General features: G+C 38.6%; 1 protein-coding gene and 1 long non-coding RNA gene across 8 annotated transcripts in view; both read left to right on the top strand.

Annotated features, from left to right (window-relative positions):
• The window catches only part of LOC138064230 (uncharacterized), a 34,878-nt gene extending 33,671 nt beyond the window's left edge, over positions 1 to 1,207 (top strand). For all 3 annotated transcript variants that reach the window (XR_011137508.1, XR_011137509.1, XR_011137507.1), the window contains one exon: positions 708 to 1,207. This is a non-coding gene — a long non-coding RNA (uncharacterized lncRNA). The remainder of the gene's footprint in view (positions 1 to 707) is intronic.
• Positions 1,208 to 14,251: 13,044 nt separating this feature from the next.
• The window catches only part of LOC138064231 (uncharacterized), a 63,689-nt gene continuing 59,230 nt past the window's right edge, over positions 14,252 to 18,710 (top strand). For 3 of the 5 annotated variants that reach the window (XR_011137510.1, XR_011137511.1, XR_011137513.1), the window contains exon 1: positions 14,252 to 17,580. Coding sequence is in view for 1 of the 5 variants with exons in the window: in XM_068925907.1 (XP_068782008.1) it covers positions 15,039 to 15,331; positions 15,463 to 15,558; positions 16,399 to 16,465; positions 17,413 to 17,517 (561 nt within the window). In the remaining 4 variants the exon portion in view is untranslated. The remainder of the gene's footprint in view (positions 17,581 to 18,710) is intronic. The other 2 variants (XM_068925907.1, XR_011137512.1) reach the window with 2 other exon arrangements.

Raw genomic sequence — 18,710 nt, forward strand, 5'->3', positions numbered from 1 at the left:
CAGTATCCACCCAGCTCCCCATTTGGACCCCCTTTTTGCAGAGCATCTGGCTGCAATTGGGGGTGTGTAGCACCCGGAGAAAGATTAAATCACGTCACCAGTCTCGTTCACTTGGTGTTTGTAAAGAGCTCTTCCACTTGGGTGTCTTCTGCCTGCTAATCCTGGCAGTACAGGTCACCTGTCAATTTGTTAACATGTATTATTCAAGAAGCTGTATTTTGAGTCAATGAGAATTTTTGTCCATGTAAATCTACGTGATCCTTTTTATGTTGCCCATAAATAACCCTTTACTAATCACTTACAAAATAGGCCTAGGCTGTGCTATTGTATACCAGATAACTACCGTAGCATCATCTTTGCCATATGAATTTCAGTTATGCTCCTACACACTATATTGATAAAACTGATTGTAGGGAAACGATGCAATAATTTTTTAAAAAAGAAATAGGGTAGTAATTCTGTTAGTTATGATTTTTCATTACAATTATTCCTGAAATGCTTTTGGAGGCATGTACCCATACTCCATTCCAGTGGGGAAAAAATTAAGCAGGAAAAGCTCTGGGCTGAATGAATTCTTAATTTTTTTGATGATTTCCATAATACTCTGTTCTCTTGGTGTATTAGCATATTGCCATTCCTGCTTTTCTTTTTTTCTTTAAAAAAAAATCTGTTTGCGTAATTATGTTGAGTACAAATCTGTCTTTCAGGTTGTTCTTGGATGCCATGTATTTAGCATTGCATATTACTAAAGAGGATAAGCTTCGGTGTATTCATAATTTTCTGGACCTGGAAGAAACAGCACCAGTGATATTTACTGCGCTGTTACTGCTGTGCTTATGGAAAAAAACAGCCTTTGGGTAAAATCATTTTGGATGCTTTACTAGTATTGCACAAAATCTGGAATTGTGCTATTTAACTTGAGAAAAATTGCTTGGGATATGTGTGAATACAAAATCTTATTTGTTCCTAGAAGGAAAACTGAATAATTTTCCAAACCCAAATTTTGTCATGTGTTCTTCCTCCCAGATGTAAAACAGAGGTGTGTATCCATACTTAAGCAGAGATCTTTTTTGAGTCTGTATCGTAGAAAATATGAAAAGAAATTTTGTTTTCTGGGATTCTGTTTCCCTTTCTGGAGAAAAAAGTGGGGGATATTACTACTCATGTTATTAAGAATTGATCAGAACTTAAGCATGAAAGCAAAAGAATAAGAGGCGAATAGATAATTACAATGAGACAGAAATGAAAAGACTTACAGGAATCCCATGTCTGTGTACTGAGATAGTATTACTTTGAAGGTCCAGTGAGTATTTTGTGATAATCATTAATCCATAAGTAGCTTTGGCTGTAATAAAATGTATCTGATAACTGCTGTAAATACGTTACCTGTATTGACAGAGAAATTAATTATTGTGTTAGTCATAAGGAAAGAAAAGAAAGAAGCTATGAAGATTACTGTCACTGCATGGAGAGCAGGATAAAAAGGTATGAAGAAGCAGGCACTGAATTTCGTGTAAGAACTGAGAGACAGCACCTACTCTGGAGAGCTCCTATATCTGCAATGCAAAGGAATAATATGATCTTAACCGTGTAAAATAGAGCCTTGAGAGCAAGACTGTAAAAAGCTGTGATTAGAAAGAGCAATAACAGGGCAGAAAAGATAACTGACCACAAAGAGTATAGCTTAGGAAAGAGGAAGAAGCAAGATTAAACACTAACTAGGAACCTATTTTTGGAAGATACTGTCAGAAATGATTGCCACCATTTTGCTTAGGAGAAGCAGCTTAGAAACGGCTGGTAAGTGTAAGGTAAGAGTCACGGAAGTGTATGATGTGGCTTAAAAATACGCTTTTCATCAATATGATACTAACAAGAAAGGGTGGGAGGCAGAAAGAGGTAAGGCAGGAGGAAACAGACTGTGGTTCTTTTATTTGCTTAAAGGATGTAGGGATCCTAATTAAATAATCACCCTTGATTTGCATTGAGCAATAATGACGTTTTCTTCCCCTGGCACTGAAGTGTGTTTTACAGTTTCAGCAGCACTCTGTGTTTAAATCCTATTATTGCCTACCAGAGTAAACAAGAGGTTTAACACGATTATTTGGGATGTTCCACTTATTTAAAGCTGGATTTGTTACTGCATCTATCAATAGGTTCAGCATTTTCTTAGACTGCAAGATAGACAGTAAGCATCTGTTTGCCTTTCTCTAATGCTTAGGGTGCTGTTTCATGAAAATTATGTGGGGATTAGGGAGAAATTTTCTCAGAATATTTTTAAAGGCCTATTTCCAAAGATACTATTCTTGAGAGTTACAGCTTTTGGAAACTAAGGGATCATGAAAACAACAACTAAACCTTGTACAGAAGTTTAGGAGGGAGGAATAAGATAGGTATGTCAAGGTAGGAATTGTTATGAAGCAAAGAAAAACTCTTCAGCACTGAAACTAGACATACTCTAGTATCCTCTACTATCCTTAGTTCGTATGGGTGACAGAGTGATCATATTTTTATTTCGAACTGAACACTGGGAAGTAGCTTGTATAATAAGGGGTTGACAAGTAATATTAAATAAAATGCTAGTGAATTTTTTTCAAAGTCAAAACGGGGGAATAAATAAGGCTGCCCAACTCTAGGTACTCGTCTTCAAGTATCCTGTCCGTGACCCTCATGCCGAAATGTAACTAAACGAGCCTCCTTGAATGCTGAAAAGTAGAACTGTAAAACTCTACATAGTCCTACTTTGAAATGTTTAGAGTGATTGAAAGGGAATTTCTTCTACCTCAAATGGATAACGCCATCGGGACTGGTTGTCTTTATGGGACTCAGATACCCTTTTAATGTGCCCACTGCTGCAAATTAGATCCTGAAGCAAAGGACACAGGTAGCTTAACCTTGTGCCAGGCTGCAAGGCTTGGTTGGTTTCTCTCACAGCTGCTCTTCTGTCAGCACAACCATAATTTCTGATTGGCTGCGTTTATCTCGGTGTTTTGGGTTGGCCTGGCTTCTTCGTTCTCCTAACAGGGGCTTTGGACTGGTGTAATTCTGACTTTGGCGTATCGTACTGTATCTGGTCCGAGCTCCTGTGAGGCTGTGCAGGAGGGAGGCAGGCTGTGTACCTTTACCCCATCGCTTGCTTCTGGTTTTCTGTAACAACTTTGTTGCAGCTTGTGTCAAACGTGGTGTTGGGATTTCATGGGCTATCGAGCGCTCATCCTGATGTTGGTACACCTCACTTTTCACTGCAGGACATCTCCACAAACACATCATCTTAAGCAAATGGGATTCCCTAAGAGTAAATTTATAATAGACCGAAATATGACTTGACCATCTCAGTGTTGACCTAGTGATGGGACTTAGCACATCTGATTTGACTGAGCCTCTTTCCTTACTGAGCTGCTGGGATGATGGGGATATGTGACACTGTAAAGCCTAGGATCCTGCAGGGGCCAGCGTATACTTTTAACTTATGCGGTGGATCATCCCATTAATTTTTGTGTCAAAGCACCATCCCCATTCTTCAGAATATTCATAAAGCAGACAGTTGACTGAAAAAAAAGGGCTAACAGTTTAACATGTGATTTGCCCTAATAATGTCAAATTTCTCGAAAGTAATACTCTGAAACCAATTTAGGTGCCACAGTCTCCATTGATTTTCTTAATATGTATATATCTTCAGTGAACTTTTTCACTCATTAGTACCCATTAGCTGGCTTAAAGCATGATATCATAATCATTAGAGAGTTACTCATTGCTAATTGAACATTTAAGACTTTTGCAATCCGTAATGGAGTAGATTTCTGTCTAAGGTATGAGGACCCTATCGATAACTTTCCATATTTGTAAATTTTAAAGTAAATGTTGTAATTAAGCTTGTTCCTTGTGAATACACAAATGCAATATCACAGCTATTTGGTTTTGAATGGAAATTTTGTGCAGTTTGGAAGGAGGCGGGGGATATTCATTAAATTTTTGCTAGAGGGTTTAAGCTGGCTGCTATTGGTAATTTTCTCAAACTCTTTCAAGCTTGAAATCATCAGCTGGCATGTGGTAAAGTTTACTGCAAATTTTGGTTTGCTTTTGTGATTTGAACTCAAGAGAGCATATAGCCTGGGATCATGGCTCTTTTTCACTGTTTCTTCTTATTAACCAAGTAAATAATACAAGAAATGTGTGTAAAAATGTTCCCATCTGCAACTTAACAAAGCTACAACGTAAAACAATCAGATAAAATTTAGCATTGATTGTAACTGAGCTCAAAGATTGTTTTAGCTTTTATTAGCAAGATGCCAGTATAGATGGACTCGACTAAGTTCTGATATGTTATAGGATCACAGTACCTATGTATTTAAAACTGCAGGGCATGGTCAATATTTAAAGGCATGTCCATGAAACACAAGGTGATGCCATGGGATGATCCCGTGCCCCAGCACTTTTATCAGTTGGCTTATTGTATTAAAAATGCTATCGCTCATCCTAGCGGTAGCCTAGGCAGAATGCTGTGCTAACATGTTTGTGCTGTTTATAGTAGTTTTCATGTAAAATGACTTTAATTTTGTATTTTGCTTTATTACTGGTCTTCCAGTACCAAACCTGCTCTGAATTTTATTCAAGCAGTACTAGGTCTTTGTTTTGGTTTTCTGTCATCTCTGCTAACATGGCCTCATTCCCTTTTATCATATTATTGTTACGTTTTATCAAACAGCACAAGCATCCTCTGCCTTTTTACAGAGGGGGATTCTCTTTGGGAAGGGAGGTGCTAGGCACTCTAAGTTGCATACAGCAATTTACATTTAAAATTGGCAAAAGTGGGTGAGATATGATTTGTATATCCTTAGTGAATAACACCTATGATCTTCAATATATCACATAAATTCAGACATCTGTTCTGTTAAACTTCTGATTGCTTGAAAATTGTCCTTACACACAAAGCCCCTGTGACTAAAGTATCTGGATATCTTTAGTGCTACAGTTGTCAGCTCTAGTTAGATATAATAGAGACTGACTGTAACGTGCTTCAGAGAACCTTAAATGAGGAAGTCAGTGCTGTCTTGAAAAATAGAAACTGGAAGCGTCTCTGCTATGATATGATAGTGGGTATAATCGAAACTCATCTGATAATTCCCTATTCTGTGCTAGATCCCATTTTGCAAAACTGCACATATAAAATATCTGAATCTCTTACTTTTCCTTCAGTGTCTTGGAAAAAAAGCTTTTTGAATCCTTTAAAGTCATCACCTTGGAAAACAGTAAAAGATTTGGACAAGGATTTTCAAAACTGACTTTTAACAGCCGCTGTTCCATCTCTTCAAATTGGGGCTGATTTTCAGCCCACAGGCACTCAGGATATGCTGAACAACAGAGTTCTTCTGTGAACAGACTTTAAGCTTCCTCAAAATTATATTTGCTTTCATCCTTAACTCATGGCTTTTACCTCTGAATTCCACTTTTTTCAGAGCATCGTGTTCTGATTTGTCCCAGACATCATTCGTAAGTCTCGATCTAAGTCTGACCGCGCTACTTTTCTGACCTGACTTGTGGTTTTGCATTGTCTGCTGTTTCCACTTGGCCAATGATACCACTTTTCCATTCTGAAAAAAATACTCTTTCCTGGTATGGATTAACTTCATTAAATGGCTAGGTGATCTTACAGCCGTTGTTCCCATTTTCTTATGTAATTGTTATATGCTACAGAAATAGATTTTTACTTAATTAATGCCCAGAAATATTGTAATTCACCTTCTGCAATGTTTCAGAAAAGTGAGGAGGGTGTAATGGGGGTTTAAATTTATTTGATGTGAGGGATATTTCTGAAGACTCTAATTAGCCAGCCCTTTACCCTATTAGCGTCCTGTACTCTAATCTTCTACCCTCCAGCCTTCGAGGAGTGTTATAGGATAGAAGCTCATCCCAAGTCGCTCCCTCTGGCATCTGGGAAGGTAACTGGTAGATTTATCCAGACTTTCAGGTATTTGTCAGCTTTGCTGATTTTCTTCTCAGCTGTTGGAAGATTTCTTCCCTTAAAGTAAGCGGTGATACTTCTTACGCTTACTCACTTACTGTGATACTTTTCTGATTCTAGTTTTATTTCACCTCCTTTGGCCAAATCTTAAGGTGCTGCCTGTGTACAAACCTCGCAAATGCAAATAATTTATAGCTTTTTTCCATTTCACAGAGCATTTTTAGAAATTAGACTCAACGACCATTTAATTTAATGTTTTCACCATGATTTTTTATACAAATATACTATATCTTCTTTTTTCTTTGAACTTCAGTAGCCATTGTCCCCTTTTAGAATAAATGAGAAGGAAGTGTTATTAAATTAAAGACAAAGCTGCTGCAAATATAGATAATGATGCTGCTAATCCTAATCACCAATGCAAAACTGATCTGTAGGAGGCTCACCAACTATGAAATTTCGTGTCTGTGGGCCCATACATGTGTGCCTATGTTCATATATAAATTATACATATAAATGTATGCAATGCAAGGTGCAATAAGGAGATAAGTATAAGTTCTTTTAGTTAAATAAGTTCTATTGTAGTCCTTTTTTAGTTTCAGTTTAAGTGGATGTAATCTATTTGAATGTAATCATAGGAATTTGACCCTTTACATTTTCTGATGAGAAATTCAAGAAGCTTTCCTTCCTGCTGTTTTGGTCAGACAGTGATATTATGAGGGGGATGTATTTTAAAATCCTGTCGCCTGGCAGGTGTCTACTTGAAATGTCCACTACTACTCTTAAAAGGAGATATCAGCAAAATAGAAACAAATGATTAAAGTTTTGCTGTGTTACAATTTGTTTTTTGCAGCTTGCCTAGTGGAATGTCACTGTTCAGCACTATGGTATTTTTTACAGTTCTCTTAGAATCTGTGAGCATGTGACTTTAAATGTGTTTTTGTTTCCAAATATGTTATATATTTGATATTGAAATATTCCTACATAATCAAGTAAAAAAATCTATCAGCATTTTTTAGCTCCTAATGAAGTGATTCACTCATACAAAATTACTATTCAGATTTTAGCGTTAGTCCTTTGATCTTGGGGTTTGCCTTAAGACTGAAGGCCTCGATGCTTTAAGCCTTAACGAAGAATCCTCATCTATATCTGTGTTTGCATGACCATGCCTCTTCTAAAGGTGGGTGTTTCCAACCTAATACATGTATACAAATGCTTTATTTTATTGTTTCCCATTTCTTTGGAACTTCTTCACATCTGGGTCCAGAAGATAGTCCTAAGCTATTTCACTGTAATATCTTCTTTGAGATCTGAAAGCAGTTTTTTATTAAAAGATGTATCTTCATAAATATAGATTTATCTGGCCTTTCCTTTGCAAATCCCAGAAGAGTTAGTATGGGCACTAATAAGTGTTTCACTGGGCCCTGAAGATTAAAATGAAGAAAGTCAACATTCAAATCCCGTTTCTTTCTGTTTAATTGACTTAAGTCTTAACAGAAATTATAATTATCTCTATTATATTTAAAACCTTGTTATAGGCTAATGAAGTTTGGTACCCCAAATTACATAAACTATATTTTTTTTCAAAATTAAGTTAGAAATAGGGAACAAAATATGCCTATAGTAAGATGAAAGATAAAAAGTGATTTTATAAGGTAACATCTTCAAATATCAAAATTAACAACCTCAAGAACCAAACTGATTCTTGCTTAATGTTTTCTTGTCAATTAAATATGAAGTAGAGCTCTACAAATTCTCCCTTCAATAATCTGCAAAGTAACAGTTCCTTCAAAGGAACTTGGACATCTCTATCTGCTTCTCCGAAAGATTAAATAGCACACAGCAGAGGCACACTTTTCCTAAGAGTTTAGCATGTTTAAAATGTATGCTACATAAATACTAGAAATGGGCTGAAACAAAGACCTTCAATGTGAGTAGTCCCAAAGGTGTAATAGCATCTTTGGGTTTGAACCTAATGTCAAACTTATGATTTTCTAGTGGAGATAAACCAAAACCTTGACCTTTAGGGAAATTGGGTCCAGAGGTGATTTTTTTTTCATCCAGCACCAGCAATAAATATGCCACATTAAATAAATACTATTCTGCGTAAAGAAAGTCTTAATTTTTAGACCCTATGCATTGGTTTCTTTGCTTCTCCTGGGCAGATATTTGTTTCTTTACTTCATAAATATAAAAACCAGTCTTGAAGTTGGTCCCAATCATCTTTAATATTAGAATAAGGTTATTTTTTAGGACTCCTTTGTGATTTGCCTTATCATATCTTCGCAAAATAGGTGCTAAGTAGGAAAATTGCCAATCTCTCGTCTGCACTTTAGTAGTTATTTCTTTCTCTGCCTATTATTCCACATTTATCCTCACTTACAAAACACCTTTTACATTCTTTCTCTATTTGCATAGCTATATCATCATAATATTGTTCACGTGAGAAATTATCTCTCCTGCTCATGCTTTTCTCTATATCCTCATTTCCTTTTAAGCCTGTTTGCTGGCTCTATGTAATTTCTTTGTGCGTCTATGCACTCTCAAGCTTAATCTGATCCAGGAAGTACTGTTAGCAAAATTAACATATGCAAAGCTATTCTCCTGATATTTCTGGCCTATGTGAAAGTGGAAAGTGTTGGAAAAAAGCCAGCAGAGTCTATAGCTGACTCCTAGACTCAAAAGGGCTGGTAGGATTAACATTTGAAACAAATTTAAAACCATTTGAATGTCACCTAATACAAAAGTAGATGAAATATAGTACTTTCTTTTGCCTCTTAAAAGTTCTTATGAGTATTTTCTTTGGCTTTGTTTCATGTAGAATTGCAGTAGCATCTCTTTGTTATGGCTGTGGCGGTTAATCAGACCTATATTCATTAGAATTTTTACAAGAATCTATTTTACATACTTATATTTCATTTGTTTTTGTCTATGAAAGGTGTTTAAGCTTTAACAGTTCCCAGAAGGAATTTTAAAGAAAATACTAGGACATAAAAATAAATAGTACTGAAGAGTAATTTTGATTTCAAATCTGTGAGTATGCAAAGTACAAATATACTTGTAAGAGTCATATTCAGTCAGGAATTGGAAATCATCTATGTAAATTGTATGTCCAAGCACAAATAATCAAAACAGCTCTGATTTTGTATATCAAACACACAGCATATCTTTTGAACCTTTTTACAAGATAATGATTATTTACAGAAATTATCCTATGAATAACTTAGGGGAACAGATACTCAAATGAATTATAAGCTATTTTTGTAAGTGTTTTAGCTGAAAAGAGACAAAACGTATTGGCCTTTATCAAAAAATATTTGTCTGTTTTCAATGAATGTAAAGCAATGACGTTTTTTGCCCTGTTTTGCATTAAAATATTAAGATGAGCTTTGATACAGGATCATAAATCATCCAAAACTCATCTGAAAGCCTGCGTAGGCTTATGAACTTTAAAGATCTTTTTAATGAAACTAGCTGAATTCCAAATTGAAAACCACACGCAAATCTAGGTTTCTTGTTATTTTAGTTTACACGCTAATCACATTCATCTTTTCTCAGCTATCAAATACACTATGTTGTGTCATGCCCTTAAATCTGCCCCATTTAGAAAGCAAGAGAAAAATTCAATGTCTCCTCCGTAGAAGACTACCACCCCTTTTGAAATAAAGGGTGATAAAGGGGAAATTTTTGTATAGCAAACGTATTTCCAGAAACGGACTCCAGCCTATGACAGGACGTGAATATGTTGACACAGTTCAGCCTTGTCATGCTTTGTATTTGATCTGAACAACACTCATTTGAAATGGTACATTACTTTGTTACATAAAAAGCAAGAACTCCCTAATTATGATTACCCGCATTATATTCAGGGAAAATACAGCAGCAGATGTATATAGTATCTTTTGTCTCCTTGGTTTTAAATGACAAAAGGAAAGAGCTATAAATGCTTCAAATAAATGTTCAAACACTTAAACATAAATAATTTCTTAAAGCACATGTTTTTTCTTGAGCAGCAGCATTTAGCCCTAATGACGTTTGTGGCAGGAGCACAGATGATACGTATGGGTTGGGATTTTTTTTTGTTTTTCTAAAGGGATATTATTCCTGCGTGACTAGTAAGCATGAGAAATAGAAATAAAATCCACAGAAAGCGTTTCAGTTTCATTTAAAATGTCACACAGTTGCCTCTATTATTCCCGCTGGCTTGCAGAAAGAAAGTCCTCTTTGTTAATAACAGCAGCACAACTCATCCCATTATAGTGCCTCTAACCTAATAAATCAGATATTTGCACATTTCTCCTGCACGCTCTTCCAAATACTATTTTGTTCTCATGGCCATAAACTCTAGCGCGGAATAGGCGTTGCAGCTGGATACTTTAGGAAATATGAATGAATGGAAAGGCCTGTGTCTAATTCCTCGCAGCATGGAGGGCTAGCCGAAAATATCCATGAGGTGGAGATGATGTGAGGTCCTGTCTCCTGTTCATGCCTGTGTATAGTGCTCAATAATGCTACCATAGCAGTAAGGCCTGAAAGTCTGTTTTGGAAGGCCAGTAATAGGTGCCCTAAGGATATTGTGATGGCTCCTATTCTGTCAGTAGCAAAAGCGTGCACTTACAAAGTGGGCAAATACTGAGGTGTTTAAATAGCCCTCTGAAATCCCTTAGAAGACCTAAGTATCCTATCGGTAAGACTTACAGAGCCTTCTGCTGTCAAGGATCTGTACAAGCAGCCATACATTTATTATTAAAATGCTTCCTCTGGCAGTTTTACTAGGGTTCATTCATGTATCTCTAAACATGGGAAATGGAATAGTTGCTAGGGCTGTTGGAGAGACAGTGTCATAAAACTCACTTAAAAATTGTCAGAATCTTAGTTGTTTTACCAAAGGAAAAGGGAGATGCACGCTGATGGTATGGTTTCTTCCAGGCAGTAGGGTGAGTTAGAAGTTATCATAGGCTCCTGGGCTTCAGTAACGTGCTCAGTGCGTGAGGTCAAACTGCTTTTTCTGATCAGAGCATACTTAGGAAGAAAAACTGTGCTAGTATGAGTCCTCTGACTTACCGCATGAGAAGGTTCGGTTGGTGCCATCTTCCCAATTGGTGCATGCAAGCCATCACCTAGTTTTTTTTTTCCTAACACAGATAAGGGGTACAAACATTTCATTACACTTTAACAGGCTGCTTTGAAAAAGGTAGAAAACCCACAAAAGCTGTATTATACAGGCCACGAGTGTGCATCCAAAGGAGAATACGAAAGAGGCTACGCAGGAGCCCTGATTATTGGAAGGGGAGAAGAAGAGTGTCATGAGTGGCCTCAGCACAGGACAAGGCTGAGCAGCCCTGGAAGCAGCTCAGCCAAGCTTCCTGAAGGCAAGGAGGAAGGATGGAGCTGGGAAGGGAACACTTTGGGGTGAAACGGTGGCTTTACTGAAGTCAGCGACAAAACCAGAGCGAAGGAGGACCCAGGGAGGTCAGTGTTTCTTTGGAGGACTTGTGTGAGGAAGAGATTTATAGTGGGGTTTTGAAGGGTCATTCTGCTTGGCTCTGCTTGGTCAACCAGTAGGAAATTACACTACTTTGTGGTTATTTCTGCTGTAAATTACTCGGCTACTCTTGGCGCTCGGTGTGCTGAGAAAAGCAGCATCCCCCTCACTCCCAGCAAACGAACCCATCGTATTTGCTCTCCACTTGCTCACAGAAAGTAGGAATGAACAGCCCATATCCTTGGTTAGCAAGAGAACGCGTGGCAGAGGGGGAGGTAAGCTGCAAACTGCTTACGGTGGGCAGATTTGTTGGGTTTTTTTAGAGCTGTTTTGCATAGTGCATGCTCCCCAGCCCCTTTAGTTCAGTGTACTCAGAAAAGATAACTGTGAAGGCTTTCTTGTTATGGTGAAAATAATGGCGTTATTTAAACGTAGTCATATTCTGCGCTGCTTGTTTGCGGTAGCCCGGGGTGTCCTTTCTGCTGAGTTTCTTTTGCTCGCCAGAACCTGGTCCTGCTGCCATAAAATACCTGACAGTTTTACCACCGATTTATTGTTGAAGCTGGATTGGATCCTAAGAAAAGGTTATTTTTGCCTACCTACAAATAACTGCCGTCTGTTCTAAAAGATTTCTACTAACAAAATGGGGAATTAATTTCTGTGTAAAATACGAGAGGAAACACTGTTGATAATAACTTGTATGTGAACCTTCACAAGATAGAACTGTGCAGGTAACGTGAAATAAGTATGGCATTAAATATGCTAATAAGATAATGCCATGTTAGATTGGAAGGCAAAGACGTACAGTAAGCCTCCAAATATCTCCAGGATGAACTACATGTTTCCAGGAGCCTGGACATTACCTATAAAGGCATTTTTTTCCCAAAGTATATATACTGTTTACATTTCATGAATAAGATTAATTGAGCAGTATGGGCCATATTATTTCAGATGCCCGAAGTCAAAGGTGCAAACTTCGGAATTGGTCACAAAGGCAGATAAAAGTATGATTCAGGAGAACACAGAGGAATTGTATTTCCTCTGTAGAGACTCCCTTGTTGAATCATGCAGAAACTATTGATTATATTTCAAAGGTGTTTTTTTTTTAAATACATGCCACTGACTTCATCTGTCTAGAGCTGTCTAAACTTCAAACAGATTTGGGAAACACAGTAGATAAAAGGAACGTATGAGAAATAAATTATGTCACCAAACTGGCAAAAGTCGTTCCCCCAAAAGAGGAGTCTTTTCATAGAAAAAGTATCCTTTTCCCTGCTTATTGATAATCAGGAAGTTTACACATAGGCTATATTTATCTAAATAGATAATTTTAAATGAGCGTTGCAATATAATCATTTTAAAATTCTATGTAAGAATCTGTCAGTTCTGGCAGACTATTGTGGAAAAAATGCCTTGCTTTTTGATTTGAATGTGTTATTAGCGTTTGCTAATTTAGAGTTTTCTATTCTGAATACGTTCACATCTGCAAAACGTTGATATGTGCCTCCCATATTTTTTCTGATCACATCCACGGAAAGATATGAAGAACCATAAGGAATCGAAGCTGTACTGTACGGTGTTCATTGTTCACGATTAAAGACAACTCCAACAGTGTGTTGCACTGAGCCAATAGCTTCAAGGTAAGGAGGATATCCTGGGCAGCTCTATACTCGAGTCTCTGCTTAAAGTTGGGCAAAACAGTGATTTGAAAGCAGCTTGCCAGGTGGCAGCCCTTCTCACCAAGCCCCTGGGGGTGAGGTGAGATGAGATGTGAGCAGCCTCAGCTGTCTTTTTGTGAGGGGGCTAAGCCAGGCGGTGTGCTCCGATGTCTCCGCTTGAACCTCATACAAGCCTGCATCTTAAAACCATTGCAGGGTGCTGTTCCTGAAACAGCTACGTACTGTTATTTGCACAAACAATAACCAGTTTGAATAGATAAATTAGAAAACTGTGATCTCCAAAACTTATTCTTGATTCAGAGAGGCGATATGTTTCAAAGAATTTATTCACATTAGCTGATTTTGGCTAAAGATTCCCAAGATATTAACGGCAGAACTAGGAATGAAAGCGATGTAAAAGCTTTAAAAAGGCCATAATGGTCAAAGGTCCATCTAACCCTGTGTCTCATCTCCAGCAACGATCAGAAACAGATGCTTAAGGAAATAGCGTAAGAACAGGGCGAGCATATCTAATACGTATGCCTTTCCCACTTGTTGCCATAATTGCCATAATTCTAAGTAGAAGGAATTTTTTCTTAGCTGATGATAAACCATATGATAGCCTATTCTGATCATAACTCCATCACCTTGATGAAATACTGGAAACGCTCAAATTGTTGTCAGACCCCACTAATAAAGCAAAAAAAATTCCATTAATTAAAGAATGAAAAGAGAACAGTGAAAAGACCATAGGATTTAAATGAAATATAATGGAATTTATTTCTGAGTGGGAAGGAATTTATTTTAAAAATGCAGTAATCTGAGGGTGAAGGCTTCCTCTCACAGCACCATGTGGGAATAATGAGTTTCCTGTAAGGGGGAATATCTGTAAACTATGCCATCCTAGCTTGATTGTTTTTTTTATGTTACTAAACATCCATTTTCAGGGCGATTAGTATTGGGGAATTATTTCATCAGCATTATCCTAGAGCGCCTGGTCGGATGGAGGAGGTGGCGGGGGAGAGGAAACGCGCAGCAAAGAGCGCAAAGGGAAAAAGAGCTTCTGCTCTGTGCAGTTACAGGCTCTCCGGGGACTGTTTGTCTGCCAAATGTTTCCTAAATTCCCAACTCTATCCTTTAGACGCTCAAACGTTAAGAGGCGGCTCGTAAAAAGAATAACAGCGATGCTGTGCTGGGGCTGCGCTGACTCGATGCGTCTGTGCTGGTGGTTCTCCTGTGTATTTGACATGGTTGACTTAGGACGTCTTGGTCACGGCTTGTTTTTCCAGCCCGGCTCTTCATCCTGGCAGATTTGCTTTCAAGTGCCAGCCACCTTTGTGAAGCTACCTTTAGATCTGCTTTTAGTGAAGCAGGTGGGGAGGGAAGCTGACAGGCAAAATTGCAGTGTTATCAGAAAGCCATGCGCTTGTGTGCTCTGCGAGAGGCACTACTTCAAATGCCTTTTCACTGACAGGTTTAAAATGCAACGTTTGTTCTTAGCCTTTGTTGGCTTAGTTCGGCTGTTTTTCTGTTTTAAAAAGAAAAAAGGTGGCCGTCTCACCCTCAGATCCCCTCATATGTAATCTGCTAAACTACCAACTGGATCCAAGCGAGTAGATTTTGTGTATGTTTATTCAGCCAGCAGATCAGCTGTTATTGAACAACTTGTAGGGAAATATTAAGGGATCAAAAATTCCCATTATCCACCTATGGAAGGAAGGGAAGAATCTTTCTGTGTCTTTGTAGCATTGCTCTAACATCAGCAATGAGTCCAAGGTGCCTTTTGGCATCACAGAGCTATTGAGGTGCATGCTCCATCTCCGTGACACACGACAGAGTAACACCACATCATCCAGATTTGCCTCACACCCCAAAATTGCTAGGAGAGCTCTAGCACCCAGAAGTTATTTGGTGACAGCCACCCTAGCCCTGTGGCCAAATGGTGAGATGTGAGCACGAGCTCGGAAAGGGTAAGCCTGACCTGTGTAAGTCCTGCTCCAAGACAACTCACCGTCTCTGGTCCAGCAGGTCCAGTTGTGGTCCTGGACAGCTTGGGATTGTGTTTTTGACTTCATGTGTCAGGCATTTCAGGGTGTTTAATTTAACATTGCTTCAGAAACCCTTTAGAAAGCAGTGGACCTGCAGCATTCAATCTGCTACAGGTGATGTTTTTGATTTCTATTCTTTTTCCAGCTATTCCTATTGTCCTCAAGGTTGCAGGCAACTTGCTTTGTGAGTAAAAAGATCTGTTATTTCCTAAATGAGAACCTACCCCTCTGCATTATGTGGGAGTAATGTAGGATATAAGGAGTGGTGACCCTTTATAATGGATTTTCTTCCATTTGCTTCACTGAATCTTCAAGGACTGCATTTCGATTCTTCCTTCGTGATTTTACCTCAGAGGTTGGCACGTTAGGGTTGCAAAAGAAGAGCTCTAGTCAGATCAAAAGAGGTGGCAAGTAAGTGCGTTAAGTGCATAAAATCCTCCCCTTCAACAAATATATGTTTTATATGAGCGCAGCATCAGTGCGTTATACCACAAAATCAATGTAATTTACACAACTCTACACTAAAGTTCTCTCTACCCTGCTTCTACCTCTCCCCTCACAGCATAAAATAAAATAAAATGATCCTTTGTGCGTTTCTCAATAAATGTGCTTCTGATATGCTTCTTATCAAATCAATCTGACACTCTTCCCTTTCAAGCCTGACATGCCATTAAATTGACGTGCAAAGATTTTCAAAAGCGCACAAACCGTCTTAATTTATATATTTCTTAATGGTATAAGGTATAAATAGCTTTTAAAAATTTGAGATGGTCTAATCATGTGTTTTAAAATCCATATCTTTGAGGGGTGAAGAACGCAGCTCATTTTAATGTGTTACAGTTGCTGCTTCTCTCATTAGTTGCTATGCCTCCTGTTAGAAACGTGTAGCCACCGTAACCATGAAAATTCAACATTCATCCTCCCGCTTGAGGACATGTTTATTTTGAAACAAGAACCGCACTGTGGTTCATTTGTGCAACGTTTACATGGAAGCGTTTGTGGATATTGTGAAATTTGCAGCCCACGTAACGATGCCAACATTACACCTGCAATTTATACATTTCTTGGTTCGTTTCGAGGAATGTCTACTTGTGCACTCAAAAAATTACTTTTAGTACTCCCTAAACAAATCCAATGGTAACGAGTGTAATAAATCAGTTTTAAAAATCCATAAATTTGCTTTTGTGGGAAGAGAAGAGAAGTTAGGAAACTTAACCAGCAACTTACCTTTGCTGCTCTTTCCTGTTCAAGGCATTGTCTGAACAGACGAGGCATCTCTGGACGGCATTTGAAAGCCTTTGAGCTTGTGTCCTGTCTGGTAAGAGGTTGCAAATATCAGAAATCAGAATTTCCAGCAGGTACTGCTGGGCCTTATCACTGTAGCACTGACTTAAGAACAAGTAGCTGTAGTACAGGGGCACAATCAGGGACACAAGAAACTCTTGGTGGGGCTGGATGTACTGCTCCTGTTGGTGTAAGGGGAGACATCAGAGTCTGTCCACAAAATTAAATGAGCTCTGTCCAGAGCTGCATCCAGAAGCTAATAAGAGATTGAAACTGGTTTTGAGATCTTGGCATAGCATAATAACTAACACGGTCTATTTATTGAGGTGCCCCTTTTCATTTAAATGACATCTCCCAAATCTCTCCCAGTGTTTCCTCCTGTAAGTGCATTGCAGCAAACATATCTAGAAGCTGCAAAGCTTTGATTGCCTCAAAAATTACAGTAACCTTGGCAAATTGAAAGCAATTCTTTTATCAGTATTACATCGGGAAACACTATAAAACACAAACTAGATTTGTAATGCATTGGGATGTGCAAGGGGTGGAAATCTCCCAGGATTTTGCCTCGGGATCTTTCCCAGGATTTACCAGATTAAATTCTCACTAGTCTTCTGTTTACTCCTAGCATATATTCACAGGCTTGCCCAAGTGGATAAATGATCATAGAATGTCTGGGAATATAACACATATCTTCTTCTCTTCAGTCATAGTGACAAAAATATAAATATTCCATCAGGGATAATCAATATCACCAATGCCGACAACTGTTATGAAATATTCTGTTCATTCACCTCTGTTTCTTCTTCCAGGATGTGGAAGAAATAGTTTGATTGGTTTCTTGGTTAACTGCTTATTTGCCTGTGCTTGTGGGCATTTAAGTGAGTGGGGTGTGGTAAGGATACACTGAGATAAAGCTAATTTAAAAGAAACTCATTGTGCTTTTGATTGTCTAGTTCATTAATTATTTTTTCCTCTTTCGAGGGTAAGCTCCACAGCAAACAGCCAGCATGCGTGACAATTCTGCCTGTAGCACTGACGTTCCCCCGGCTGAAGTCTTCATCCAGGAGAAAACATCCTTCATCTCAGGTGCTATTTCCCTTTTCAAAAAAATCGAGAGCAAGCTTCAAAAGATGGGCACTTTCTTAAACGGTAGGTGGGCTGACTACTGCCTGACCCTTTGAGGAAGTCATGGGATAAATACAAATGGGGGACAGTATTCTCCAAAACTTTTCAGAAAGTGCTATCAGCCTTGGATTGCAATTTCATGGGACAGAGACCCCCCAGCTCCTGGACTTATAACTGAGTTGGGCTGTGGGCAACTGAAGAGATTTTCTTTGCAAAGCACTGCTACTGATCTCAACAGAGCCATTTCTTCAGCCATGGTTTCCTTAAATCAGTATTAGAACAAATCTGGTTTTATTTTAGTGAAACAGAGGGTTTTGTGTTCTTGATTACAATGTTGGAAGCATGATACAAAAAAAGTCACCCCAAAATCACAGAATCACAGAATGGTTGAGGTTGGAAGGGACCTCTGGAGATCATCTAGTCCAACCTCCCTGCTCAAGCAGGGACCTCTAGAGCATATTGCCCAGGATCACATCCAGACGGGTTTTGAATATCTCCAGCGAAGGAGACTCCACCACCTCTCTGGGCAACCTGTTCCAATGCTCAGTCACCCTCACAGTGAAGAAGTTTTTTCTCAGGTTCAGATGGAACTTCCTGTGGTTCAGTTTCTGCCCATTGCCTCTTGTCCTGTTGCTGGGCACCACGGAGAAGAGACTGGCCTCATCCTCTTGACACTCCCCCTTCAGATACTTGTACACATTTATGAGATCGCCTCTCAATCTTAAAATGTACGTCTTTTTTCTATTTCTCTCCTGAAAAAGTGTTTAGGTACCCAAAAAAGTCTTTTCCTAACTAAATCAGCCTGACTAGTTAAAAAAAAAAAAAAAATCTTTGTCTGCAAACCTCGCCCGCCGGGGTCTTGTTCTCGCCGTCACTCATGGATTGTCTTTTCTTCATTGCAGGCAGTGTCTTTGTAGCCAGGTGCTAACCCAAGAGTACTTCAGCAGGCATTGTGGCCTTTAGAGAAGGACAATATCGCAAGTCCTCTTTACTCTGGCTGTGCCTGAGGCATCTGAGGCTGCCAATGCAATAGAATCATCAAAAAGTGTGTTGAGAATAACCCCCCCTTTATTTTTTAAATTATTTTTTAACTCGAGCTGCCAAGGGCTGTGCATTTGGTGAGCCCTGGGGATGCATATTAAGGATGGGTCTGG

Source organism: Struthio camelus, chromosome W (assembly GCF_040807025.1).
Source record: "Struthio camelus isolate bStrCam1 chromosome W, bStrCam1.hap1, whole genome shotgun sequence".
Classification (NCBI taxonomy): domain Eukaryota; kingdom Metazoa; phylum Chordata; class Aves; order Struthioniformes; family Struthionidae; genus Struthio; species Struthio camelus.